At 50.9% G+C, this 23,745-nt stretch overlaps 2 protein-coding genes across 2 annotated transcripts; both read right to left on the bottom strand.

Moving 5' to 3' along the window:
• Positions 1–1,155: 1,155 nt before the first annotated feature.
• MGAT2 (alpha-1,6-mannosyl-glycoprotein 2-beta-N-acetylglucosaminyltransferase) lies at positions 1,156–3,437 on the bottom strand. Its single transcript, XM_054971671.1, has one exon. The coding sequence runs from the start codon at positions 3,224–3,226 to the stop codon at positions 1,874–1,876; it is 1,353 nt and encodes a 450-aa protein (XP_054827646.1). The 5' UTR covers positions 3,227–3,437; the 3' UTR covers positions 1,156–1,873.
• Positions 3,438–5,376: 1,939 nt separating this feature from the next.
• LRR1 (leucine rich repeat protein 1) lies at positions 5,377–16,359 on the bottom strand. The gene is made up of 4 exons (XM_054970010.1): positions 16,177–16,359; positions 13,593–13,691; positions 11,814–12,541; positions 5,377–6,712 (listed from the first exon to the last, which is right to left on the bottom strand). Exons 1-4 carry the CDS (start codon positions 16,345–16,347, stop codon positions 6,460–6,462), a joined length of 1,251 nt encoding a protein of 416 aa, XP_054825985.1. The 5' UTR covers positions 16,348–16,359; the 3' UTR covers positions 5,377–6,459.
• Positions 16,360–23,745: the final 7,386 nt, after the last annotated feature.

The raw sequence follows: 23,745 nt of genomic DNA, 5'->3' as shown, positions 1-23,745 counted from the left end.
CTGCCTCCTACCCACCTCTAAGCAACTGCATTGATTTTCACAGTTCAAAGCAACTTCTGCTTAACTAGTCTACTGGAATTGGGCAGCTTCTGGATGCCCTTGGGACAGACTTGCACTTTACAAGGAGCAGCGTTAGATCGTTGGTAACAACTGCCAGACCACATTTGCTTTTAGGATAAAAACCAAGTCAACACCATCCTGCCAGAGGGGACAGCGGGAAGCCAAAGTTAAGCCTGGTGCAAGGCCCTGTCCTTTAAACGTAATAATTCTTCCCTGTTGATCTCTGTGGGCCATAAAAAGTGCTTCCGTTTGGCTGGCTGTTGCCCTTTCCCTTGGCCTTGCAGCAGCCCCGATGGTTTCAGCAGATCTTGCTCCCAGTGAAGCCTGCATACACCTCCAGTTGGCAACCTGCAGCCCACTCAAGTGGGTAGAAAGTTCCATATTATGTTACTGTTTTGTCTTTTCCTCTCTTGTACGCATCCCTAGACGTCAGAGAAGCAAGACTTAGAAAAGGGCATTTTTGCCCATCCTGCCTTGCAGTATTATTCAACAGTTAATATTGTGGAAGCCACTGAATTCTGACATTTATTCCGTCAAATGTGGGAGGCCACTGTTCCTCAAAGACCACTCAACTTCACACAGCCAGGCAGTGTCCTGCTTGCCCCCTGCAGGTCTAGCAGAAATCTTAGTCACAGAGCTGGCTTCTCTCTATTCTTTGTTAAGGGTGCCTTTATTGTAGTTTGGCCACTGGAATGATTTTCTCTCCAATACCATTAGTGCCAGGAGCACAATCCTGGGGGAGATTCTTTTTTTTTGCAAGACCCATTGATTTCAATGGAACTTGAGCAGAAGAACTTCCTTCAAGACTGTGCCCTAGAACTGAAAACACAGTTTGATAAAAGTCTGCGTTCTTCCAGGAAGGGCTTTTCAGGGGTATGAAAACATCAGAACGTTTTGAGTCTGTCCCACAAAATGCTGAATAGGTTTGTTACCAAGAGCTCCCCTTTCCAAATATACCTACTTTGTACTGTTCCAACTTTCAAGTTCTGTACTCTTTCAAGTTGTTCATTTAACTGAGCTGACTAATCTGAAAAGTAAATAGTTTTCTTAACAAGAAAGTAAATGGTCACAATTGTTTTCAGCTCAGTCTTTGAAATACTGTTACTATGTTGTTAATAAACTTCTTATCATTGCAACAAGCCATAATTTCTCCATTAAACCTCTTCCTTTAATTTGTAATTGTTTTTATAAAATATGATGGATTTTTCCGAACCATTAAAAACCTTATATTACAAAAACATGGATTTATTTTGGCAGAAATGGAAAAAAAATTGCATATTTCTACATTAAAGTGAAAACAAATAGATTTTCATTTCTTTTTCCATATAAGCACATAGCAAAGAAAATAGAATGCTTTTGCAGATACCAAATTTCAAGCAAGCCTGTACAAGATTGTGGAATACTGAATGTTTTGGAGGTGGCGATTGTTAAAGTGGATTAAGGGAAGCCAAACTGCCAAGCCGATCGAGGGCTGTCATTCAAAAAACAAGTTTGGGGTGGGAGGGACAAGGGGCTTCAGTCCTCTTTGGGCAGCTGCCACATTCCTTTATCAAAAGCCTTGCTTTTAAAAAACGGAACTCTTTTTAGGGGGATGTTTGAAAGCGTCAGAAACCCGTTGTAAAAAAAAGGTATGGATCCAAACTCAATTATTTCCCCAGTAAACAAATAGCAGTCCCTTCCTCCTTGGTCTGGGCTTATTTTGAACGCTCTCCCCAAGAATCTTGCTTCCTCCACCTTAAAGCAGAAACCAAGCCGACCCCCACCCCACCCACCCGGCCTCGTCCCAGGGCCCCGGCTCCCCCCTCGCTGTCCCTCACTGGAGCCGCCGGTAACTTTTGCAGAGTTCGTGGTCCCGAATGTCTCCCCAGCCGCCGTTCTTGACGTGCGGGCTGACGGGGGCCAGCGAGTAGCGCTTGCTGACGCTCATGGCCTCGGGGAAGAGGTGCTGGCGGTTGGCGTCGAGCAGCGCGTCGATCTTGGCACTCTGGGCGGCCGGGCGGCAGGCCTTCTTGTGGTGCATGCCGCAGTCGCCGGTGTGGAAGACGCGCGGGATCTCGGGCACCAGCACCTTCCAGAAGCGCGGCAGGCAGTGCACGGTGAGGTGCTGCAGGGTCCAGTCCCAGTTGTAGTCGTCGTAGGCGCAGAAGGCGTCGGTGCAGGCGAGGAGCTGCTCGTAGGTGTCGCGCGCGAAGGCCATGCCCATGTTGTGCTCCGTCGACTTCCAGCTCTTGAGCTCGGCCTTGTCGGCGCGCTGCGCGAAGCCGCCCCGCACGGCGGCGTAGGAGCCCAGCGAGAGCAGCTGGCAGTCGGGGCAGTCGCGCTGGCGCAGCGCCCACAGGCGCTGCAGCACCGCGTAGAAGTCGGGCGCCAGGTAGTGGTCCTCCTCCAGGAAGAGCAGCAGGCCCGGGTGGCGGCGCAGGGCGCGGATGCGCTCCCAGGCGAAGTGCAGCTTCCACCACCAGTGGTGCTTGGTCTGCGCGAAGGCGGCCTCGCGGTAGTGGCCGAAGGCGTCCGGGTAGCGCGCGTTGAGGCAGCCGCGGCGCAGCGCCTCGGCCTGGCCCAGGTCGCGCGGGCAGTCGCGCGGGTCGCTGCCCGGGAACTCGGCCGGGTAGAGCTGGCGGCTGAAGGGGAAGAAGATCTGCAGCACGGCGCAGAAGTCCACGGCGGCGGCCAGCGCGTTGAGCTCGGGCGCCCACACGTCGTGGCTCAGCACCAGCAGCACCTTCTCGGCGCCCGGCGCGCGGCGCAGCGAGGCCAGCAGCAGGCGGAGGTGCTCGGCGCGCTCGTGCACCTGCACCACCAGCGCCACCGGCGCCTCGCCCGCGCCCAGCGCCCGGCCCGTCCACAGCGCCTCGTGCCGCACCGGCTGGTCGAAGTTCAGCCGGTAGACCAGCGAGCGCAGCCGCAGCGTCTCGTTGCCGCCGCCCTCCGCCGCCGCCGCCGCCAGCGGGGGGCCCCACGACGCGTTGCCGGCCTGGCGCGCCGGGCTCCCGGGGCTGCCGCCGCTGCTGCTGCTGCTGCCGCCCACCGCCGGCCCCGCGGGCTCCTCGCCGGCCGCCTCGCCCGCGCCCGCGCCCGCGCCGCCCCACAGCGCCAAGGCGCAGGCGGCGGCGCCCAGGGCCAGCAGCAGCGCCAGCACTTTGCGCTTGTAGATGCGCAGCCTCATGGTCCGGCCCGGCCCGCCGCTCCGCCGCCGCCGCCGCCTCCTGCCAGCGGGGCCCGCCGCGCCGCCGGGAGCATCAGCCGCGCCTGGCCCGGGCGCCCAACGGCCCCCGCGCGCGCATCCCTCCGGAGCCTCCGCTCGGCTCGGCTCGCGAAGACGGCGGCGGCCCCGCCCCGGACGCGCTCCTGGGCCACGCTCCGCTCGCCGGGCTGCAGCGCCGCCCCCGCCCCCGGGCGCCGCTTCCGGATCCGGAGCTGAGCCGCCGCCGCCGCCCGCCCCTTCCTCCGAGGGCCGCGCCCGGGGACCGCCTCGCTTGCTGGGTCTGTCCCTGCTCGGGCTGCCCCTCTCCCGCAGCCACACACCCCCCCCGGCTCCCGCTGCCTTGTGCCTCGGGGTGGGGGGCGGCTGAGAGGCGGGCCGCGGAATCAGGCGCTGCTCCGGACCCGGCGAGTTCCACGTGGGCAGCCGTGGAGGTGGTCTGTACCGGGCCCAGGGGCACCTTCCCAGGGCAAGAGCCCTCGAGGCTGACACGCTCCTCCTTCGCCTCCTCTTGTAGCTGACTCTCGAAACTCCCACCCTGGGACTCTCGCTGGCCTCCGACTTGCTGTAGCCAGGGCCAGGGGTCGCGGAGGAGCCCCTGCTCCATGCAGCCCCCCCCCCCCAGCCTGCCCGTCTAATGACTCCGCCTGCCTGTTGCACACGCTGCAACTGAAGTTCTCTGGATGCCCCCAAGTTCTAGCATTTGGGAACAAGGGAGAAAGGCCAATTCAATCTTGGGTTGTATCAAAGGGGCCATAGCGTGGAAATCGCAGGAGGTCGTAGCCCCTCTCTATACTGCCTTGGTCAGGCTGCACCTGGAGTATTGTGTGCAGTTCTGGAGGCCTCACTTCAAAAAGGATGTGGCCAAAATCGAGAGGGTGCAGAGGAGAGCGATGAGAATGATCAGGGGTCTGGAGACTGAGCCCTACGAGGAAAGGCTGAGGGCCTTGGGAATGTTTAGTTTGGAGAAGAGGAGATGGAGGGGGGACATGATTGCTCTCTTTAAATATTTGAAAGGCTGTCATTTGGAGGAGGGCAAGGAGCTGTTCCAGTTGGCAGCAGAGGGTAGGACTCGAAGCAACAGGTTTAAATTACATGCACAAAGGTACCCGCTGGATATTAGGAAAAACTTTTTCACGGTCAGAGTAGTTCAAAAGTGGAATCAGCTGCCTAGGGAGGTGGTGAGCTCCCCCTCACTGGCAGTTTTCAAGAAGAGGCTGGATGAATACTTGTCAGGGATGCTTTAGGCTGATCCTGCACTGGGCAGGGGGTTGGACTAGATGGTCTGTATGGCCCTTCCAACTCTGTGATTCTATGATCTCTGTTCTCTTCATCCTTGCAAGGCTTTAGAAAATGAGCAGGAAAGAAAAATAGGGGCAGCAAAAGATCCAGGACTTTACCAGGGACAGGGGAGATGGTACATAATGCAGGACATTCTCTTGGCAACTGGGAACGGGGTCAGAGAGCAGCAGAAGGCCCCCCCCCCCCCCAAGATGCATCCAGTGGAAACAGCTTTGGAAAGCCTTTCAGGCGTAAGAGACTTCACCAGTCAACAGCTAAGCAGAGAGGTGGGATGGAAGATGCTAACTGCATTGTTCTCTCTACAGAAATTGGCCAGGACCAGCCCGAATTAGTTCTCACTCCTGCAGGATCCCATGTGTTGCGTTGTGAGCTACTTGTTTCCCCCGCTGCAACGGTGGCTGAAAGTTTCCCTCCACCAGCGTGACCTTCTTTGCTTGGGGTGTGCCCAGAAATTCTGCTCACAGCCGGTCCTGTTGCAGGCACCCTTCAATAAGGGAAACCGTCTCTGCCCAGCCTAAAGCAGGCAAGTCCCACCCCACCCCCTCTGTTTATAAATGCAGTATTGACCTCTGTTACTAGCAGCCAACCTTTGCTCCTGTACATTATCCCACACCCTCTCTTCTGAGCATGTAATTTATTACATTGTAAGAGGTGCTGTAAAGAGAAATTCTCCTCGTTAATCTATGCAGTACTCCCCGCTGCTATGTGTGACATATCGTGACTGCTGTCATTCCCCCCACCCCTCATACTAATGGATAGGTTGTGTCTTAGTGCAAACAAATATTCCACACGTACAAAACAAGGTGGGTTGTTTCAGATTTTTATAGTTTCAATAAAACTTATTAGCTGCAAAGCCCTTTGGGGGTCCATTTGCTCCACAGCGCAAATTGGCAAAGCTGCATGGCATCGCAGTCCCAAGTGTTTCAGCAGAGGCAGGCTCCGGTTAGGATAGAGCTGCTAGCACAACTGTAAATCACTACAGCATCTTTGTAAATTTCCCACAGAGATTTCAGGGTGCAGTAATTCAGAATGACACCATATGGTAAATATATTGGGGGACCAACTGAATATGAATCACATCTGAAAAAATATTGGGGTGGGTTTTCCCTTTTCAGAAAGTCCATTAACTTAAAATTTTGCAGGAACTCCCCCCCCCGCCCGCACCCCCCCCACAATTTATAGTTGAAGTAGGCCCCCTCTGTCAAGCTCAGGAAATCAATCCCCGCCTACCAGCTTTAGCACAAGTAGGAAAGTAACTTGCTCAAGCATGTTACAACTTTGCATAGCAACAATCAACACGACCGACTCGTAAGCACAGATGTACCTTTTGTCGTCAGCGTGCCGTAAATAAGGTAGGAAAAGTCGTGCTTTTAAAGAAGAAAACTAACACTGTTTTGTGCAAGTCACTATTCAAGTTTCCACATCAGCATCTTGGGGGCAGAATCTTTGCTTGTTCCCAGCAGCCACACCTGAAGACGCACTTCAGAAATCTGCTGGGGTGGGGGGAGCCAGTAATCATTCTCACAGAAGGCAATGGAAAGAGGACAGCGGTTGCCTGCTGAGGAGCCCCCCCCCCCGGCTGTTCCCATTCAAGCAGAGCTAGGAGAAAGGGGCAGAGCCTCAGCAGCAGAACCCACAGCTCGCTGTCCGTCATTCAAACGTGGAAAGAGCTTCCCTGAGCTGCCGCTTTGGCAACCACCCCCACTAAGCTATGTTACTTAAAACCTAGCACTCATATTCCTTCTTCCTCTCGAGTGGTTTGCAGAATCTGTTAGGTAACAGCAATGCTTCGTGCCACGTTTTGTGGTTGCTTTGAGACCAGGCAGAGCTAAGCACTTGCCCTCCTCCACGGCTAGACGGAGCACCCCACGCCCTGTGGCCGTCTTTGCCTGAGGTCACCGGATGCTCTGCAGGTGCCTGTCCAGGAACCGGGAGTAGCAAGTCAGAGAGCAGAAGTAGCGGAGGGTGGGAGCCTCTGTGCCGCCCATGTTATCCACAAGAACCACGGTGTGCGCCACACTGTGGAGATTCATCGTCACTGTCGTCTGAATGAAGCAGCTGAGGCAGGCACCGCCACACTGACAGGTCTTTGACATGTCCAGGTCATCGCAGAGGTGAGAAGGAAGGACGTGGGGGCCGTATGGGATTCTGTGGAAGACAAGGTGGGAGTGTGAACAGATTCCAGAAGCGAGCGGCTTCATTTCACTGAAACAGTACATGCATTTAGTATCACTACACTCCAAATGCATTTAAGCGCCAGAGCATTCAAGATCCTTCCTGCTCCGCTAGATGCTCTCCACCTAGTAGAGTGTTTTAAACACAACTCTTTGAGTGATACATTGCTTTTATCAACCATTATCTAAAGAGCCACAGTTCCTAAATCAGAGAAAAGCTTGCACTCAAATGTTGATGTTGCCATGGAGGGGGAGCTGGGAGGGAGGAAGAGAGCAGAAAATCACACTTTCAGCGAGACCCAAATTGAGGAAGCCGTTATAAACCTGCCAGTGCAAGCCTGCCCCCTCCCAATCCTCACCTGTACCATCTAATCACAGCCATCTACTGAACAAAATTGATTTGCATCTGTTATTTCCCCAAAGGGGCTTGCATTGTTCTCCTCCATTTTATCCTCACAACCCTGTAAGGTAGATTATGCTGAAAGGGTGACCAGCCTGAGGTCACCCCAGATGGCACGGCGGGAATTCGAACCTGAGCCTCCCAAATTCTAGTGTTTGGCTAGAATTGCCAGGAGCTCGGCCTTGGGTCAGCCACTCCTCTCAGCCCAGTTCCCCAGCTGTACTGTGGGGATACCTCAGAGTGAGGTATATAAAAGGGGACACAGGCTGCGGCAAAGATCAGGCAGGCAAAAAGGGACTATGAGGAATACATTGCAAAAAACATAAAGACCAACAATAAACATTTCTTCCAATATATTAGAAGCAGGAAACCAGCCAGGGAGGCAGTGGGGCCCCTGGATGATCAAGGGGTAAAAGGATTACTGAAGGACAATAAGGAAATGGCCGAGAAGCTAAATGCATTTTTTGCCTCTGGCTTCACTGCAGAAGATAAGAGGTGCTTGCCCACACCAGAACCGTATCATAATGCCCCTGTACTGCCTCACTTGGAATACTGTGTACAATTCTGGTCACCACACCTCAAAATAGATATTATAGCACTGGAAAAGTGCAGAAAAGGGCAACTAGAATGATGAAAGGGATGGAACACTTCCCCTATGAAGAAAGGTTAAAGCGCTTGGGGCTCTTTAGCTTGGAGAAACGACGACTGAGAGGTGACTTGATAGAGGTTTACAAGATTATGCATGGGATAGAGAAGGTAGAGAAAGAAGTATTTTTCTCCCTTTCTCACGATACAAGAACTTGTGGGCACTCAATGAAATTGCTGAGCAGTCGGGTTAGAACGGATAAAAGGAAGTACTTCTTCACCAAAAGGGTGATAAACACATGGAATTCACTGCCACAGGAGGTGGTGGCAGCTTCAAGCACAGACAGCTTCAAGAGGGGATTGGATAAACAAATGGAGCAGAGGTCCCTCAGTGGCTATTAGCCACCAGGTATAAATGGAACTCTCTGTCTAGGGCAGTGATGCTCTGTATTCTTGGTGTTTGGGGGGGGCAATCAGTGGGAGGGCTTCTAGTGTCCCTTCCCCACTGGCAGACCTCCTGAGGACACCTGGTTTTTTTGGTCACTGTGTGACACAGTGTTGGACTGGATGGGCCATTGGCCCAATCCAACATGGCTTCTCTTATGTTCTTATGATAATAACCAGGGCTTTTTTTCTGGGAAAAGAGGTGGTGGAACTCAGTGGGTTGCCCTCAGAGAAAATGGTCACATGGCTGGTGGCCCCGCCCCCTGATCTCCAGACAGAGGGGAGTTGAGATGGCCCTCTGTGCCAGCCATGTGACCATTTTCAAGAGGTTCCGGAACTCCGTTCCACTGCATTCCAGCTGAAAAAAAAGCCCTGATAATAACACTGATTTGTTCACCACTCTAAGTGGGACACTAATTGTCTAGAAGAGCAGTATATAAGAGCAGTTATTATTACACTTCCCTGGCTCCCAGAATCCCAATGCTTTCGTTTAGGATTAAATGATACAAGAAACAGACCCCTGCATATAGGAAGTCATATATCTTTGCGGGTCTCCTGGTTTTATGCAGTATGATGTGGACATCATGCTGGGTGATTTGCACTTAAGAGGAACCCAGTAGTCCTGATAAAGCTGGAACAGCAGAACAGGAAAATGTGATCGGTGAAAGTCTGAGTTTCAAATGTTTCGCCCGTGACTTCACCTTTGCCTCTGACAAGTTGCCGTGCTCTCAGCATCTGTCTCACCATTTACTGCAAGGGGATCATACCAACCTATTTTAAAAGGCTGCTGTGGCTGATGAATTACCAAGAACACCTCCAGTGCTAAGAACACGAGATAAAGGCCGTTATCTTTACTCCTGAACAATACTGAAGTTCCAAGAAAGAGGAACATAAACAAAACTCACAGATCATCCATGAGAGCCTTGAACGGGATGTGAGGATACAGAGGAAGGGTCCTTCAGAAACACGCTGCTTTTGCTACATCTCCCTAAGCATGTGATGGCCGACCCAAAAGCAAGATGAAAAGAACTGCATGTTGGCTACTGCGTAAGGACTCTCATCTCTCTTAAGTGCTTCTAGCTTGCAGCAATGTCAGGAAAGCTTCATGGACGACTATTTCAGATAGGTGGCCGTGTTGGTCTGTGGCAGAAGAGCAGGATTTGAATCCAGTGAGATAAGACTTCAGGGTATATGCTTTCAAGTATCAAAGCTCAGAAACTGGTGAAGGGGGCTTTCACTCTCAAAAGCTTATATTGTGAAAATCTTGTTGGTCTCTAGGTGCTACTGGACTCAAATCCTGTTATGGGTGACTGTAGAGCTTGCTATGGACTCCTCTAAGGAATCAAAGATTTACGTATCAATTCTCATATACAGCTGCAAGATACAAAGGCTATCTAGTCCCCTTTCGTAGGCCACAGCTTACTTTGGGATAAAACCTGTAACTATGTTCGGTCTGGCTGTCACTACAGGCACATTTACAGTGAAGTCCTACCTAAGCAGAGTTACTCCAGTCTAAGCCCATTGAAGTCAATGGGCTCAGACTGCTTAGGATTTCATTGTTAGTGTACCTTTTGCATTTAAAGTGCACACTGGAGGGCTTGTCACTCACTGAGCAATCTTAAGCTCTTACAGTGCGATCCTAACGCTCCTTAGGATTGCACTGTAAGAGTCCACAAGCATCTCTGTCACATTTAAGGCTACACACTTTACCCTGATCATATGTATCACTCTTAGAAATTCCAAACACATACAAATTAGTTTGCTCCCCTCCTTGTTTCAGTACTGCCTAAGGTGAAAAGAGTGGTATGAAATTCCTGCTATATTAAATATTAAGACGGCATAACTGAAAAAAGTGACCTCGTGGACAGTGCCAGGGTTCAGCAAAATAATATAATTTTATATGCTAAGTTATAACGGGTGCATTTTATGTTGTTACATCAGTAAAGAAGTTTAGGTTTGACTGCATATATTTTAACCCTTCCCCCCACCCCAATCTCCACACACACCTCGAAATTTTACATCTGTGACTTTTCTGACCGCATAAACAGGAAATGTGTGTAATTTTGTTTTATGCACTTAACATGCAACATACTGCAATATTTAGCTTTCGGTGAAATTTAAGATTTGCCAGGATGTAATGGTCAAAGGAGCAAGCAAGGCCAGAGACTAGAGAGGACAACAGGTGGAAAAGAATGGGACAGATCCCCTGATCCAAGCGCAAAGCTGGTTCATGTCCCCTCAGGGGCCACTGCTGGGATACTGAAACATTTATCACTATGCTTCCTGACCAAAGTTTTGTAAGAAGTTAAAAACCTGTCCCCATCTTCAGAACTCTTGTTGAAATTCATGATGCCTTGCTTATTTCACATCCTAAGTTGTAGGTAATGGACAATAAATTGGGTTAACATATATCATAGAAGGCATCAACTTGAAATTTCAATTGCACAAACATCTTTGATTGGGCCTTGCACATTAGCTTATATGTTGCCATGGGAGGGTTGTCTATATGCTGAAGTGGTGGAGACTGAGAGGGAAAGAGATCTTGAGGTTGTTGACTGAGTGTGGAACAGTGAGGAAAAGGGCAAATTCTATGCTGGAGATTATTAGAAACTGGACTGGAAATAAATATTGTATTGCCCTCGTATAGATATATGGTGCAACCTCATTTGGTATAATGTGTACAGTTCTGGTCACTGCACCTCAAAAAAAAGATATTGAAGAGCCGGAAGAAGTACAAAGGAGAGCAACCAAGGTGACTATGGGATTGGAAGCACCTTTCCTATGAGAAAAGGCTAAAGAGTCTGGTATTTTTACAGTTTGGGAAAAAAGATGACTGGAGGGGGGAGAAGTGATAGCAATTTATAAAATTATGCATGGGTGGAAAGATGCCCTGACCTGGACAGCCCAGGTCTCATCAGATCTCAGAATTGCTAAGCAGGGTCGGCTTTAGTTAGTGATTGGATGGGAGACCTCCAACAAAATGAGGGTTGCAGAGGCAGGCAATGGCAAACCACCTCTGCTAGCCTCTTGCCATGAAAACCCCATCAGGGGTTGTCATAAGTCAGCTATGATCTTAAGGCACTCTCTACCTCTGCAGAGAGAATATTTTCTTTCTCATAACTGGGGGGGTACCCAGTGAATTTGATGGACAGTTGAACCTGAATGGACAAAAAGAATTACTACTTTACCTAACGTGATGAAAATGTAGAATTTGCTGCCAGAAAATATGGTGATGCACACAAGCATAAATGGCTTTAGAAAGAGTTTAGACAGTCATGGAGGAGAAATCTATCGGTAGCTACTAGCCATGATGACTACAAAGAGCCTACATAGTCAGAGGCAGCAAAACTCTGATTTAACAGGGTGAAGAGGCAACATATGGGAAACACTCAGCCCCCATGCCTTGTTTGTTGGCCACTGTAAGAGAGAACCACACTGGAAATTGTCCACATGCCCAGGTACTGGACGCATGCATGAATACAACATTTCCTAACCCCTTTGAGAGATTCGTTCGTGTCTCTGACCCGCTTGCTTCTCATTAGGTCTGTTCCTCTTAGTCAAAAACTATTTTTCTAGTTTATAATGCTTCAGGCATTCATGGGGTGGGGCCAGGAGGGGGCATGGATGCCGGTCTTAACACCTTTACCTGAAATTGACCGTTGCTCTTGCAGAATATTCTAACAAAGTCAATGGTATTTTAAGTTGTATGTCAGGAATGAGTGGTCTGGGCTGTTCAAATGGGTTGCCAAACAAGTCCAGGTTCTCGAGGGAGAGTTTTGCAAAACCATCGGGTAAAAACGGGAGCTTGTTGCGAGCAGCAGACAAGAAGCGCAGCTGCTTCAGAAGCCCAATCTTGAACGGCAGCCTAATTAACTCATTGTCATCTAGCTTCAAATGAGTAAGTTCCTGTAACTGGCAAAACTGGGCTGGGAGGGCTCTGATTTTGTTCTGGCTCAGATCCAGAGAGTGGAGTGACTTTCGCAGGGTGGAGTTGCACAGCGCCACACTGAATTTCTCCAGCTGGTTGTTGTGTAGATTGAGCTCCTGAAGGCACGTGAGGTCTCCAACGGTGGCCGGCAGCTTTTTAATACAATTGTGGCTCAAGTCCAGCTTCCGGAGGCTTCTGAGACAAAGCATGCGCATATCAATGCGGGCCAGTTTGCAGTAGGAGGCTTGGAGATGTTCCAGGGAATAAGGGAAGTTCCGGGTTAATGGATAATCCTTCCTTGACGTGATTATCATCCTCGTCTTTGGCTTCTCCACCTCAGATGCTTTTGGTGGGACCAAGGCAGACAGGGTTAAGGATTCCTCATTGGTTCGGTGGTTAGCCAGCTTCACTGCTGAAAGGAAAGCCTTCAGAAGGCTGGCATCCGCCTGCAGCCAAAAGGGTACACAAAGGTTATCAGCATTTGCAGATTCGCGGTCTTTATAAACATGCCAGAGCGTCAGGAGGCAGGCAGCTGTTGCAGAGCAGACAGGGAAAGAAGAATGATGCTTTGTCTGGCACGTTCTCCATCACAGTCAGCAAGCTGTCCTGACACAGGGGCATGAAAGCCAGGCTGTGCTGATGGTGCCCCAACGTTAAACTGAGTTGGCAAGAACAAAAATTGACTCCAGTGAGCCAGAAGATGAGAAAAGGAAGAACGTTCCAGACAAAAGCATTCATATGAATAGGAAAACAGCAGGGGCTGGCAAAACGTATCACGTAAAACACTGTATGGACAAACCTCATAAATAATCTTTTGCTGCAATTTTACCGATTACTGTGAAGTACAACTCTGAAAATTAAATATTTTTTAAATTTTAATAATGAGAAAGTACTAAACCTAAAATATGCTGGAGAACAGCCAGTCTGATCACTAAAATGACTTTAAACTGTCGAGGCTCTACAAGCATAATAAAATCAATAAAAATGGGTGGCGTTTATGCATTCTCCCACTGATACAGCGAACAGATAGCCATCCTAAGTATGTCTATTTCACATAAGAGGAAGCTGCCTTATATGGAATCAGACTATTGGCCCATCAAGGTCAATACAGTTCACTCAAACTAGCATCAACTCTCCAGGGTCTCAGGCTGAAATCTTTCATATCACCTACTACCTTATCCTTTAAACTGGAGACTGAACGTGGGGCCTTCTGTGTGCTAAACATATGCTTTACCACCAAGCCACAGCCCCTCCTGAAACTAAGCCCCACTGTACTCAATGGGGCTTTTGCTTCCAAGAAACTGTTTCCATGATTTGACAGTAAGCATAGTTTCTTGACCCTGGAATGTTAAAGGCAAAGGAACGGAGCATCCTTCTCTTCCTACAGCGTGTAATGTGGAGAGACAAAAGAGATCATCCTTTAGTTATCCTTAACCTGTTAAGTAACAGCAGCATTCATTTAGGAGACCAGGCATTACTTTCGGCCTAAACTCCTACCTTGCTGAGACAGATATCCACTGCTGGTTCTTTCAGCCGTATGGTGGCTTTTCCTTCTTCCACAAATTTGGTAAAAAGCTGCTCTACATTTTCTCTCAACTAGATTTGGGAGGAAATGGGGGAGAGAACACAACAAAACTGTGATCCTGATTATACCACCTTTGCTTAAACAGAAAAACAAACCCTGAAACATTTATGAGTGCCATAATCCCAGTCTAACTGGTCAACTAGACTGCAGCAGGGACACGAAGATGAACTGGCGTGAGCCACCAGCCTGAGCCAGCATCAGCCATGCAATTTTCCACTAGTTGGTCAAGTGGCACCTTGCCACGGCATCACACCAATACTCCCAGGATTTAAAACCAGGACTAAGTACACAAGTGCCATCGTGAACCTAGGCCTGAGGCTCAGAGCAGCCTGCAGGCCTCAAGACAGCACTTCCTTCACACCCAGGCCTGGCTGCCAATCTCCCAGGCACCCTCCAAGCCATGGGACAGCAGGAAAACTGGAGGGAAAGGCAAGAGAACGCAACTGCTGTTGAAGAGGAAGAACTCTGACAGAGTGTATATAGATGCCAGTGAAAGCGCAGGAGTTTCAATCAGCATCAACTAACAAGTTCCATTCGTCGCAAAGAGGGCTTATTCCAACCAGTCAGTGGATCCGTGGTTGGGAATGCTTGGTACTAAGAATTGCTGAATTTTTTATTTTTAAAATCAGGGATCGCTATGAAGCTCCAACAGAGCTCACAGGAGAAATCTCTCTGTGCATGAGTGTCCAGGCGCTAATTGGGGGATCCCTTTACCCTGTGAGGTAACCCATTTTCTGGAACAAGGAATGAGTCACTGAAATGAAACCATTCTGAGTGCCAAAACACATCACAAAACATTTCTCTTTCCTGAAAGAGTTCCATTTCTTAAAGCCATTTAAATACTTTGCTTCTAGCCAGAGAACTGTTTTATGAACACCCTTTTAAGGCTAATTTATACACTGGCTTGTTTTTGTTCTTTTCAGCCCTGTTTTTTGCCACTTCGTTGTGTTGTTATTGTTAGTGAATACTGAATGGCCCCTTTAGGATATTTAACATTCCTCTTATGATGAGTCCAGTAGAATCAGCCTTCTCTGACATTCCTTACTACGTGCTTCTGCTGACCAAGCTTGTTCTCTGGTTTGTGATTAATAATAACATTTGATTTATATACCACCCTTCAGGACAACTTAATGCCCACTCAGAGCAGTTTACAAAGTATGTCATTATTATCCCCACAACAAACACCGTGAGGTGGGTGGGGCTGAGAGAGCTCTGAGAGAGCTGTGACTAGCCCAAGATCACCCAGCTGGCTTCAAGCAGAGGGGTGGGGAATCAAACCCGGCTGTCGAGATTGGAGTCCTGCCGCTCTTGACCACTACACCAAACTGGCTCTCTTATCTATACTGTTTACATATGCTCTGTTCCTTAGCTTGACCAACACTGATATGTATCGTATAACTTGCAGCCATAGCACCGTTAGAACTAATATCTTTTAGTGACAGACTGACAATACGGTGTCATGAAAACTGATGGCGCCCCATTTTCATACTGAATTGCATAAAAGCTAGTGCTGAAATGGCCTCTGGCATGCATTCTAGCCTTTCTGGTTCATATTGGGTGCCCCGCCTAATAAAATCTGTTTTGCTTCGCCAGTTGCCTTGCCAGTCCTTTCCACCACCAGATCTGGACCTTAAGAGGAAAGAGCCTCCCCTGTCCTTTGGCTCTGCAGGGGGCATCCCCTAACAGTTATCTTGCCATCCATCCAGAGCAAGTCCACAGAAAGGCAACAAGCACATTTGCTCAACCAATAAATACTGCACCCATGAGCCAAAAGGGAATACCCAATCTGACCTACACCCATCAGCTTCAGCTCTCCTGCCTCGGAGAGTTTAGCCCGGCTAGCATTTCCTCCAGTCCTATTTCTCCTCATTATCAGGAGGCAAAATGAATGTACTGGGTGGTGTGTGTGTGTGTGTGTTGATGTGTCAAGTAAACAATATAGAACCATAGAATCATAGAGTTGGAAGGGGCCATACAGACCATCTAGTCCAACCCCCAATATCTGACTTTCAGACTGCAAGCATCCCCTGAGAAGGGGCAGGGGTCCTGCGGTCCAACAGATTTCCATTTATTATATTTTTAGCTCACCCTCCCCGCTAGCAGACTCGAGGCGGGTCACAACAATATAAAAACAAAACAGAGCCGTTTATAAAGTATGTTGTTATTATCTTCATAATAAAACCATAACAGTATCAAATACAATTGCAAAGAGATGCTTATTGTCAGTTCCAAGTAAAAGGCTGAATAAAGCCGTAAAGTGCAGCTGACAAATAAATTCAGCCCCTGCCTTGGGCTGGGAGAACTGGTCCCTACGGCCTGGAGGACCAGTTCTAATTCCGGGAGATCTCCCGGACCCGCCGGGAGGTCGACCACCTCAGACGCGGGGCTCCCCTGGACTACCTCGCAGGCCTGTTCTGAGGGTTGTGAGGGGAGGCGCCGGGGCTCCTACCCATCCTAGCCCGGAGGGGAGGGGAGCAGAGGGCCTGGCCGCCTCACCTGGTATTTGGTGCCGGGTCGGTCGCGGGCGGTGCTGACCAGGAGCCAGACGCCGCCCCCTCCGGGCGGCTTCCCCAGCGAGAGCAGCGCCCTGGCGGCCCGGCCCAGCCCCCGCAGCCCCGCCGAGGGCAGCAGCCGGCTCAGCACCGCCGCCTCGCAGGGCAGCCGCATCTCCCGCCTCAGCCCGCCGCCCTTCCCGCCTCCTGCGCGCGCAACGCGCTCAGGGCGGAAGGAGGTCACCGGGGGCCTTCTCCTGCCCTCCGTCCGCGCATCGGCGCCTGCTCTTCTTGGCTGTCCATCGTACAGCCTGCCTGACCGGCTGGCGTCGCTCGGCGTCGCCGCCCTTACCTTCGCTTAAGAGGTGACGTGAGTCGTCGGTTGCCTCGTCCCCTCCGTGAAAGTCAGGGCGGTGGAAGAGAAAGCAACGGGCGAATAATACGGACGCCATTTCCGTTCCTGTAGGCCCCCCACTTGAGGAAGCGAAAAAGCGGGGCGACTTGGAGGCGGGACTTCCGGCCTCAATGGAAAGTCGCCATTGGCTGTTTATGCTGAGGACGAAACGCGCGGGAGAATATGAAAGCTCGACCTTCGGTTGCCAATCTCCAGGTGGAATTGCAATTGCGTTCCAGGTGACGGGGATCCATTCCCCTGGAGAAGGTGGCTGCTTTGGAAGGGGGAGTGCATTGGAATTACCCCCACCGAGGTCCCTCCCCTCCCCAAACTCAGCCCTGTCCACGCCCACATCTCCAGGAATTTCCCAACCCAGAGTTGGCAACCCTAGCTCGACCGCCGTTTGCTTCTCCTCGAGCAAAGTTATTCTGCAGGTTATTTTTTGGAAAGAGGCAGTTTCGTTGCATTTTTACGCCTTGTGGTTTTTAAACTGCCAATATATTATTTTAATGGTAAGCTGCCTGTAGCAGGATTCTGGAGAGGCGGCATATTAATTAAAGAAATACATTTTGCCCTATACGAAGGCCCAGGCTAGCCTGCTCTGATTAGATCTCGGAAGCTAAACAAGGTCTGCCCTGGTTAGTACTTGGGTGGGAGACCACCAAGGAAGACCAGAGTCGCTAAGCATAGGCAGGCTACGGGTCTCTTGCCTTAAAAACCGTGTGAGATGGCCATAAGTGGGTTGCAACTTGACAGCGCTTTTCACCGCCACGATTACCTGCAACCTGTGTATTTAGGGCATTTTTATAGTGTCTCTCCCGGGATAGCTGCCTGATGCAGCTTACAACACAATAAAATAAAGCATAACATTTAAAGGTATACTTTAAAAACCCAGCCTGCCCAGTTTTGCCAATTGCAGGAACTTACTCATTTTAAGCTGGACATTAGCAAGCTAATTAAGCTGCAGTTCAAAATTGGGCAACTGAGGCAGCTATGCTTCTTGTCCATTGCTGATGGAACAGCTTAAAATAAAGTTAAAACCAAGTTAATAATTTTCAGACTAAAAGCACACCACACGATGATAAGAACTCAAGCCCTCAATTACCCAGTTGAGGACAAACAAATCAAGAACACTGCAACCAAGTGACCCCATTTGAAAAAAGGATACTTTGGTTTCTTTGAGCACTGCTCAGTGCTTATTATTGTGTTGCATTCTGCCCATGCTTTTATACTATCTACATAAGAGCCTTGCAAAGCCAAAACATCTGCAGGAGGCCACTCTGGGAGCAAAAACCTGCCCAGTCCAACAGTTGCCAACCTCCAGGGGGTGGCTGGAGTTGTTCTGGAATTACAACTGATTTCCAGGTGACACGGATCAGTTCCCCTGGAGAAAATGGCAAATTTACAAAAAAAACACCAAGTTTCAGGCATCTCACATTGTAATTTTCTTTTGAAGCTTCTCTACTTGTGAACTGCTTCCCTTAGGTCAGCAACGGACTGTCCTGGCAGATTAAAATGTTCTCTCACTTTTTTTGAATTTTTGGATACTAGATATATGTGTTTATTCTGACCAGTTTGTCCAATAGAGAGAGTTGAAGGGCATTGCTGACACTTGATGGCATATAGAGTCACAGAATCATAAGGTTGGAAGGGACATGCAGGGTCATCTAGCCCACCCCCAGCACAATTCAGGATATTCACAACTCCCTCCCCCCCCTACACACAATGACCCTTACTCCATGCCCAGAAATTGGTAAAACACCGTCAGGATCCCTAGCCAAACTGGCCTGGGGAAAATTGCTACCTGATCCCAAGGTGGGAATCAGCATTACCCTGGGCATGTAAGAAGGGGCCACGAGAACTAAGCACTGCTGTAACCCTGAGACGGTATAGGTGGAGCTATACACAGTAATAATAATAGGAACAGCGTACATATTACACCTTACACCAATTATCTGGTGCTCCGGCAGAAACTTGTAACAGCTTAGCAAGGCCAATCAATAACAACACGTGACCTCTGCTTATTGTTGTGTTTCAGATAATTTGAATAATAATAGCAGTGTGTTTCGATACTGCCCTTCTGGAAGATTCATGCCACACTCAGAATGGTTTGGAAAGTCACACGATACAGCTGGGGAGCCGGGGCTGAGAGGAGTGGCTCTCCCAAGGCGACCCACAGAGTTCATGGCAGAAATGGGATTGAAACTAGCAGAGTGCTGATTCATAGCTCAGACACTTAACCACTATGCTACAGCAGCTCGGTAGCGTATCAAAAAGATGTCCTAAATAAAATGTGCCCTGAAGCTGGAGAGTGAGAGGGCCAGGCATACCTTCCTGGGGAGACTGTGGGACTGTCACCAAAAAGGTCCTCTCCCATGTATCCACCAACCATCTTGGGTTAACAGGACAATCAGGGCCTCTCCCTGGGATCTTAACTCCTGGGCAGGAACATATGGGAGGTGATCCTTCAGATACCCCAGGCCCAGTCCCCTGCATATTAGTGATTCCACAGCCCAAACTTTTTGCTGACCTCTCCCAGGGGCTTCCACATGCAAATAAAATGGGGGATAAAATCAAGCCCTGTGGGACACCATAGGTTAATGGAGGTTAACTTCAAAAAGAAGTTCTTTAGGATTCCCCAAATCCCGTTTTCCACTAGAAAAAAATGGGGAAAGCCTCAGCCGTTTTCAGTGGGAAAATCCTTGTCTTAAGCATTTCATTCTTAAAGGAAATAAATATGAGCCCCGCTCCCTGCCAGTGCTCCCCCAAATGTCCTAATTTTTCCATTTGAGAAAGTCCTCAGATTTTTTTCAGGCCATGCATGTGTTTGATGCAGGGAACGGAACCGGAACGGAATTTCCACGAGCTCAGCTGACCTTTCCTAGATTGCCAGGCCAGGCCGCAGGCGCCAGGGGGCAGCAGGGCGGGCTGCGGTTGGCGGCTCCAGCGCCCTCCGCGGGGCGGCGCTTGTGCCATCGAGAGGCACGAAAAGGCCTCTGCCCCGAACCGTTTGCCCCTCGGCTGCTGCGGAGCGACCCAAGAGGGGCCCTCCCGCCTCGTGGCTGTTCTGGGGGAAACCTGCGTGCTCACAAACCGTTAATTTTGGGAATACTGGAATCAAGGTGATCGGGAACGCGCGCGATCCTGCACGCCTCCTGCAGCGACAGAGGACGCGTGCCGGTACCCAATCGCTGCGGGGAACCGGTCTGGAGAAACCCCCGAGTCCGACCCCGACCCCGACGCCTGCTGGCGGGAGCAGCTCTCCTTGCATCGGCTGCCTGCCTTCCTTCCCCAAGGAGGGTCGGAGGCCGCCCGCGACCCGCTCAGCTCCACCCGGGACGGGATGAAGGCGCAGCCATCCCGCCGCAAAGGGCGATCCGAGCTCAGCTTGGGGCCGCCCGGGCGCCCTCTTCCGAAAGGGGCCGGGGGAGCGCTGCCTGCGGCCCCTTCCTCCCCGGCCACGCGGCTGGGCCAAGCGGCCTCGACTGCGGCTCTTCCGCTGCAGAGCGGAGCCGCCCGGCCGCGCCCCCGTGGCGAAGGCGGCCTCGCCCGGGACGTCACCGGCGCCCGGCCCCAGATCAGGCCCTGCGGCGGATGCGGGGCCAGCCGGGCGCGGTGGCGCGCGCCTGTAATCCCGCCTGCCTGGGAGGCTGAGGCCGGCGGAGCGCGTGAGCCGGGAGTTCGCGCCCGCAGCGGGTCTGCTAGCAGGGCCGCCCTGCCGCCTCCCTCTCGGGTCAGAGAACGAAGGAGCCACTCGGGGATGGAGCAGGGGGGCCTGTTCGGTCACTGCGCAGCTCAGGTCGCTCTCCGAGGGCGAGAAGGAGGCGCAGCGCTTGCCAGCAGCCGCCGCTGCCCCGTAGCCCAAGCAAGACCGCGGGACCCGGCCTCCCTTTTGGCCGCGCACGTCGCGCAGTGCGCCTCTCCAGCCGCCCGGCACGGGCGCACCGGCGAGCTGCGGACGAAGGAGCCACGGGGCCGGGCGCGCCTCCTCTTGGCGGAGGCGCGCTCCCGCCGGCCGCCCGCAGGAGCCGCCCCGAGGGCGCGGGGTGCCCTCCGTGCCCGGCGCGCCGCCCCTGGCGCCCGGCGGGACCGGTTCTGTTGCGCTCGGAGCTGAAGCGGAGGCTTCCAAACAGTCTTCAAGGTCCGCCCCATGTTAAGGGCGTCGCCAAACTTGGCATCTGTTGGTGCTGCCTAGAGATGCAATGGCTGAAGGCTGATGGAAACGGCTGTTTTGCAAATCCCTGGACTTTTTTTTTTTTAAAAGAGCATGGTTTTCCTTGCCCGTGAAAACCAAAAGGAACACATTCCCCTTCCAGGCGGAAGCCTCTTTAATCTGGACCTCACTCCAGCCGCCTCTTTTTCTCAGAAGATCAAAGGGCTGTTTTATCTTTGTTTACACACAAGCATTCTGGTTAGGCTTAAAGATCACAGATGGATTAAGGAGAATAGAGAGGGCTTGGGACTCTTGGGTTCTGCTGGAAGGGACACCTGAAGCTGTCTTACTACACCAGAGGCATGGAGGTCAGTTGTTGCCTAGACTGGCAGCCATCTCCAGTGTCTCTGATGGAGGTATTTCATGTCACCTGCTGCCTGGTCTTTTAAACTGGAGACTGAACGGCATGGGCCATAGCACCCTGAAGACGCCTGATCTCATCTTTGCTGGGAATTGAACCTGGGACCTTCGGAACACCGAGTAGATTCTCTGGCTCAGAGATCAGAGTATTGTTCACTCCTGTCCCTTCAGCATCCTCCTTGAAAGGCAGCTCTTTCGTTTCAGAGCAAGGGTGGAGTAATGGGGGCTGGGGATGCCAGCTCCTGGTTGGGAAATTCCTGGAGATTCAGGGGGTAGAGCCTGGAGACGGAAGGCTTTGGGGAGGGGAGGGACTTCTGCTGGCTGTCAGAACTGACATTTTGTTACCAATCATCTTTCCAATGCCTAAGCCGGATCAAACGGACTCCAAAGCAGCCCCTATCAGGGACCCTTTGTTTGACCCGTATGCCTTTCCCGGCTCTCAAGGACTGGTAACAAAATGTCAGAACTGCGGCTAGATAGTGTCCTTACTCCAGACTACCTTCTGCAATCAGACAACAGTCCATTGTTTCCAAAAGGTTTTTACTGAAGAATTAGTTCATTATAGTCCACTGGCCTGAATGCAATATTCAGGATGGTACATATGCATTGTTACCAATGACAGGCAAAGCATGAGGTACAAAGTAACAGATCCCAGCAGGCCCAACCTCCCCCCATAGTTCTCAAAACAATCCCTTTAAAGCTAGGAAAGCGAAAGTCCTTCAAGGCCGGTTCTTGGTAGAACAGCAGTAGCCAAAACAATCCTTTTCTGTGAGATAGCTGCCTGGGAACCTTGGCACCTGTGAAGAAAGCACTTAAACACTGAAAGGATTAAACATGGAGTCGGTTAGGCAAGGATATACATGAAAGCATTCTGAACCTGACATTGGCTATAATTCCATAGAGCACCTACCAAGGCAGCCATTTTATCCGTAGGACCTTTCAGTACAGAGGCTAATTTTCTTTGCACTTTGCACACAGGCAACGGGTCTCCTGCCTTGAAATCCTGAGAGCTGCCATAACTTGACTGCCACCTGACAGCACTTTCCACCTCTGCCACCGATGGGGCAACCTGTTGATTTAATTAGGGCATTTTAATTGCACCTCTTCAGGGGAACCTGCCTGATGCGGCTTACAAAACAACATAATAATAAAACATAAAATGTAAAGTTGCACTTTAAAATCTGTCCTTAAAAACCCAAAGCAGAAAGTTAGAAAAAAATCACGGAACTGGCTCCACACCTGAAGCTGGTGAAAGGCACCCCTGGCCATCGCTGCTACCTGCTTATTGTTATCTGCCCTGAGCTTGCTCGCGGGGAGGGCGGAATACAAATACTATATAAATAAATAAATAAATAATAACAGCAGGTCATGGTCCAGGAGCACCCCCAAGCTAGGATCCTGTGCCCATCCAGAAGAGGAGACATCCCATTTTCTGGGTCAAATCTCCCCCCACCCCCCACAATGGTGGTGGTGATGTTGGAGGAGGAGAGTGCCCTCAAGTCAGAGTTGACTTATGACAACCCCTAGTGGGATTTTCCTGGCAAGAGGCTAACAAAGGTGGTTTGCCATTGCCTGCCTCTGCATAAAGACTGTGGTCTTCCTTGGAGGTCTCCCATCCAGGGCTCATTTCGAGGGGGAACGCACAGGAACGCAGTTCCGGCAGTTCTCCAAAGAGGTCACATGTCAGGTGGCCCCACGTACCTGACTCTCGGCCATTTGGGGCCTGTTTTGGCCTGGATTGGGGCTGAAACAGCCTGGATTGGATCAGTGCTGGGCGGGGGAACCCTCCCTTGCCCAGCACTGACCTGATCTGGGCTGTTTCGGCCCCAAACCAGGCCCAGAAGGGCCCAAAATGGCCAGTTTTGGTCATTTAGGGCCCCTTTTTGCCAATTTGAGCCCAGTTTCGGCCCTGAATGGCCAGGATTGGATCCAAAACAGCCAGGATAGGTGATGTCAGGGTGTGTGGTATATGCAAATTAGTTATGGTAATGACACACTTCTGGTGATGGCAAGGGGCGTGGCATATGCTAATGAGTTGTGGCATATGCTAATGAGTTGTGCTAATGAGTTCCTCCAGCTCTTTTTCTACAAAATGACCCCTGCTCCCATCCAGTTCCTAACCAAGGCTGACCCTGCTTAGCTTCTGAGAGCTGATGAGATCAGGATCACCCCCCCGAGTAGCAGCACCATTTTGTCCGGATTTAGTTTCAGTTTGTCAGCCTCTTCCACCCTCAGACTGCCTCTAGACAGTTTCCACGGCGTCCCCGGGACCTGTTGGAAGTGCCACAGAGCTCTGCAACAAAGGAATTGTCGTCCACGATTGGCAGCAACTCAGCCCAAATCACCTAAGTGTGAAGAGGCTTCGATAAAGTGTCTACTGAGTGCCAGGGCTAGTAGGCAAAGGCCTGTTTCAGCACTAAGGGGCTTCCTGGAGCATCACTGCCCTCTCTCCTTACCCCCAGGCCCTGTGCCTTTCTCATCCCAAGGGCAAACAGGAAAGCTGTCCTTTGAAAAAGAATGCCGAGATTCCACCTGGATGTGACAGAAGAAACAGAATAGCTTAAAAATGCACGTTCCTTCCAACCCGTGCTTAGAATGAAAGCTGC

This window comes from Eublepharis macularius, chromosome 2 (genome assembly GCF_028583425.1).
Source record: "Eublepharis macularius isolate TG4126 chromosome 2, MPM_Emac_v1.0, whole genome shotgun sequence".
Classification (NCBI taxonomy): domain Eukaryota; kingdom Metazoa; phylum Chordata; class Lepidosauria; order Squamata; family Eublepharidae; genus Eublepharis; species Eublepharis macularius.
This window is presented reverse-complemented; position numbering and strand designations above follow the sequence as displayed.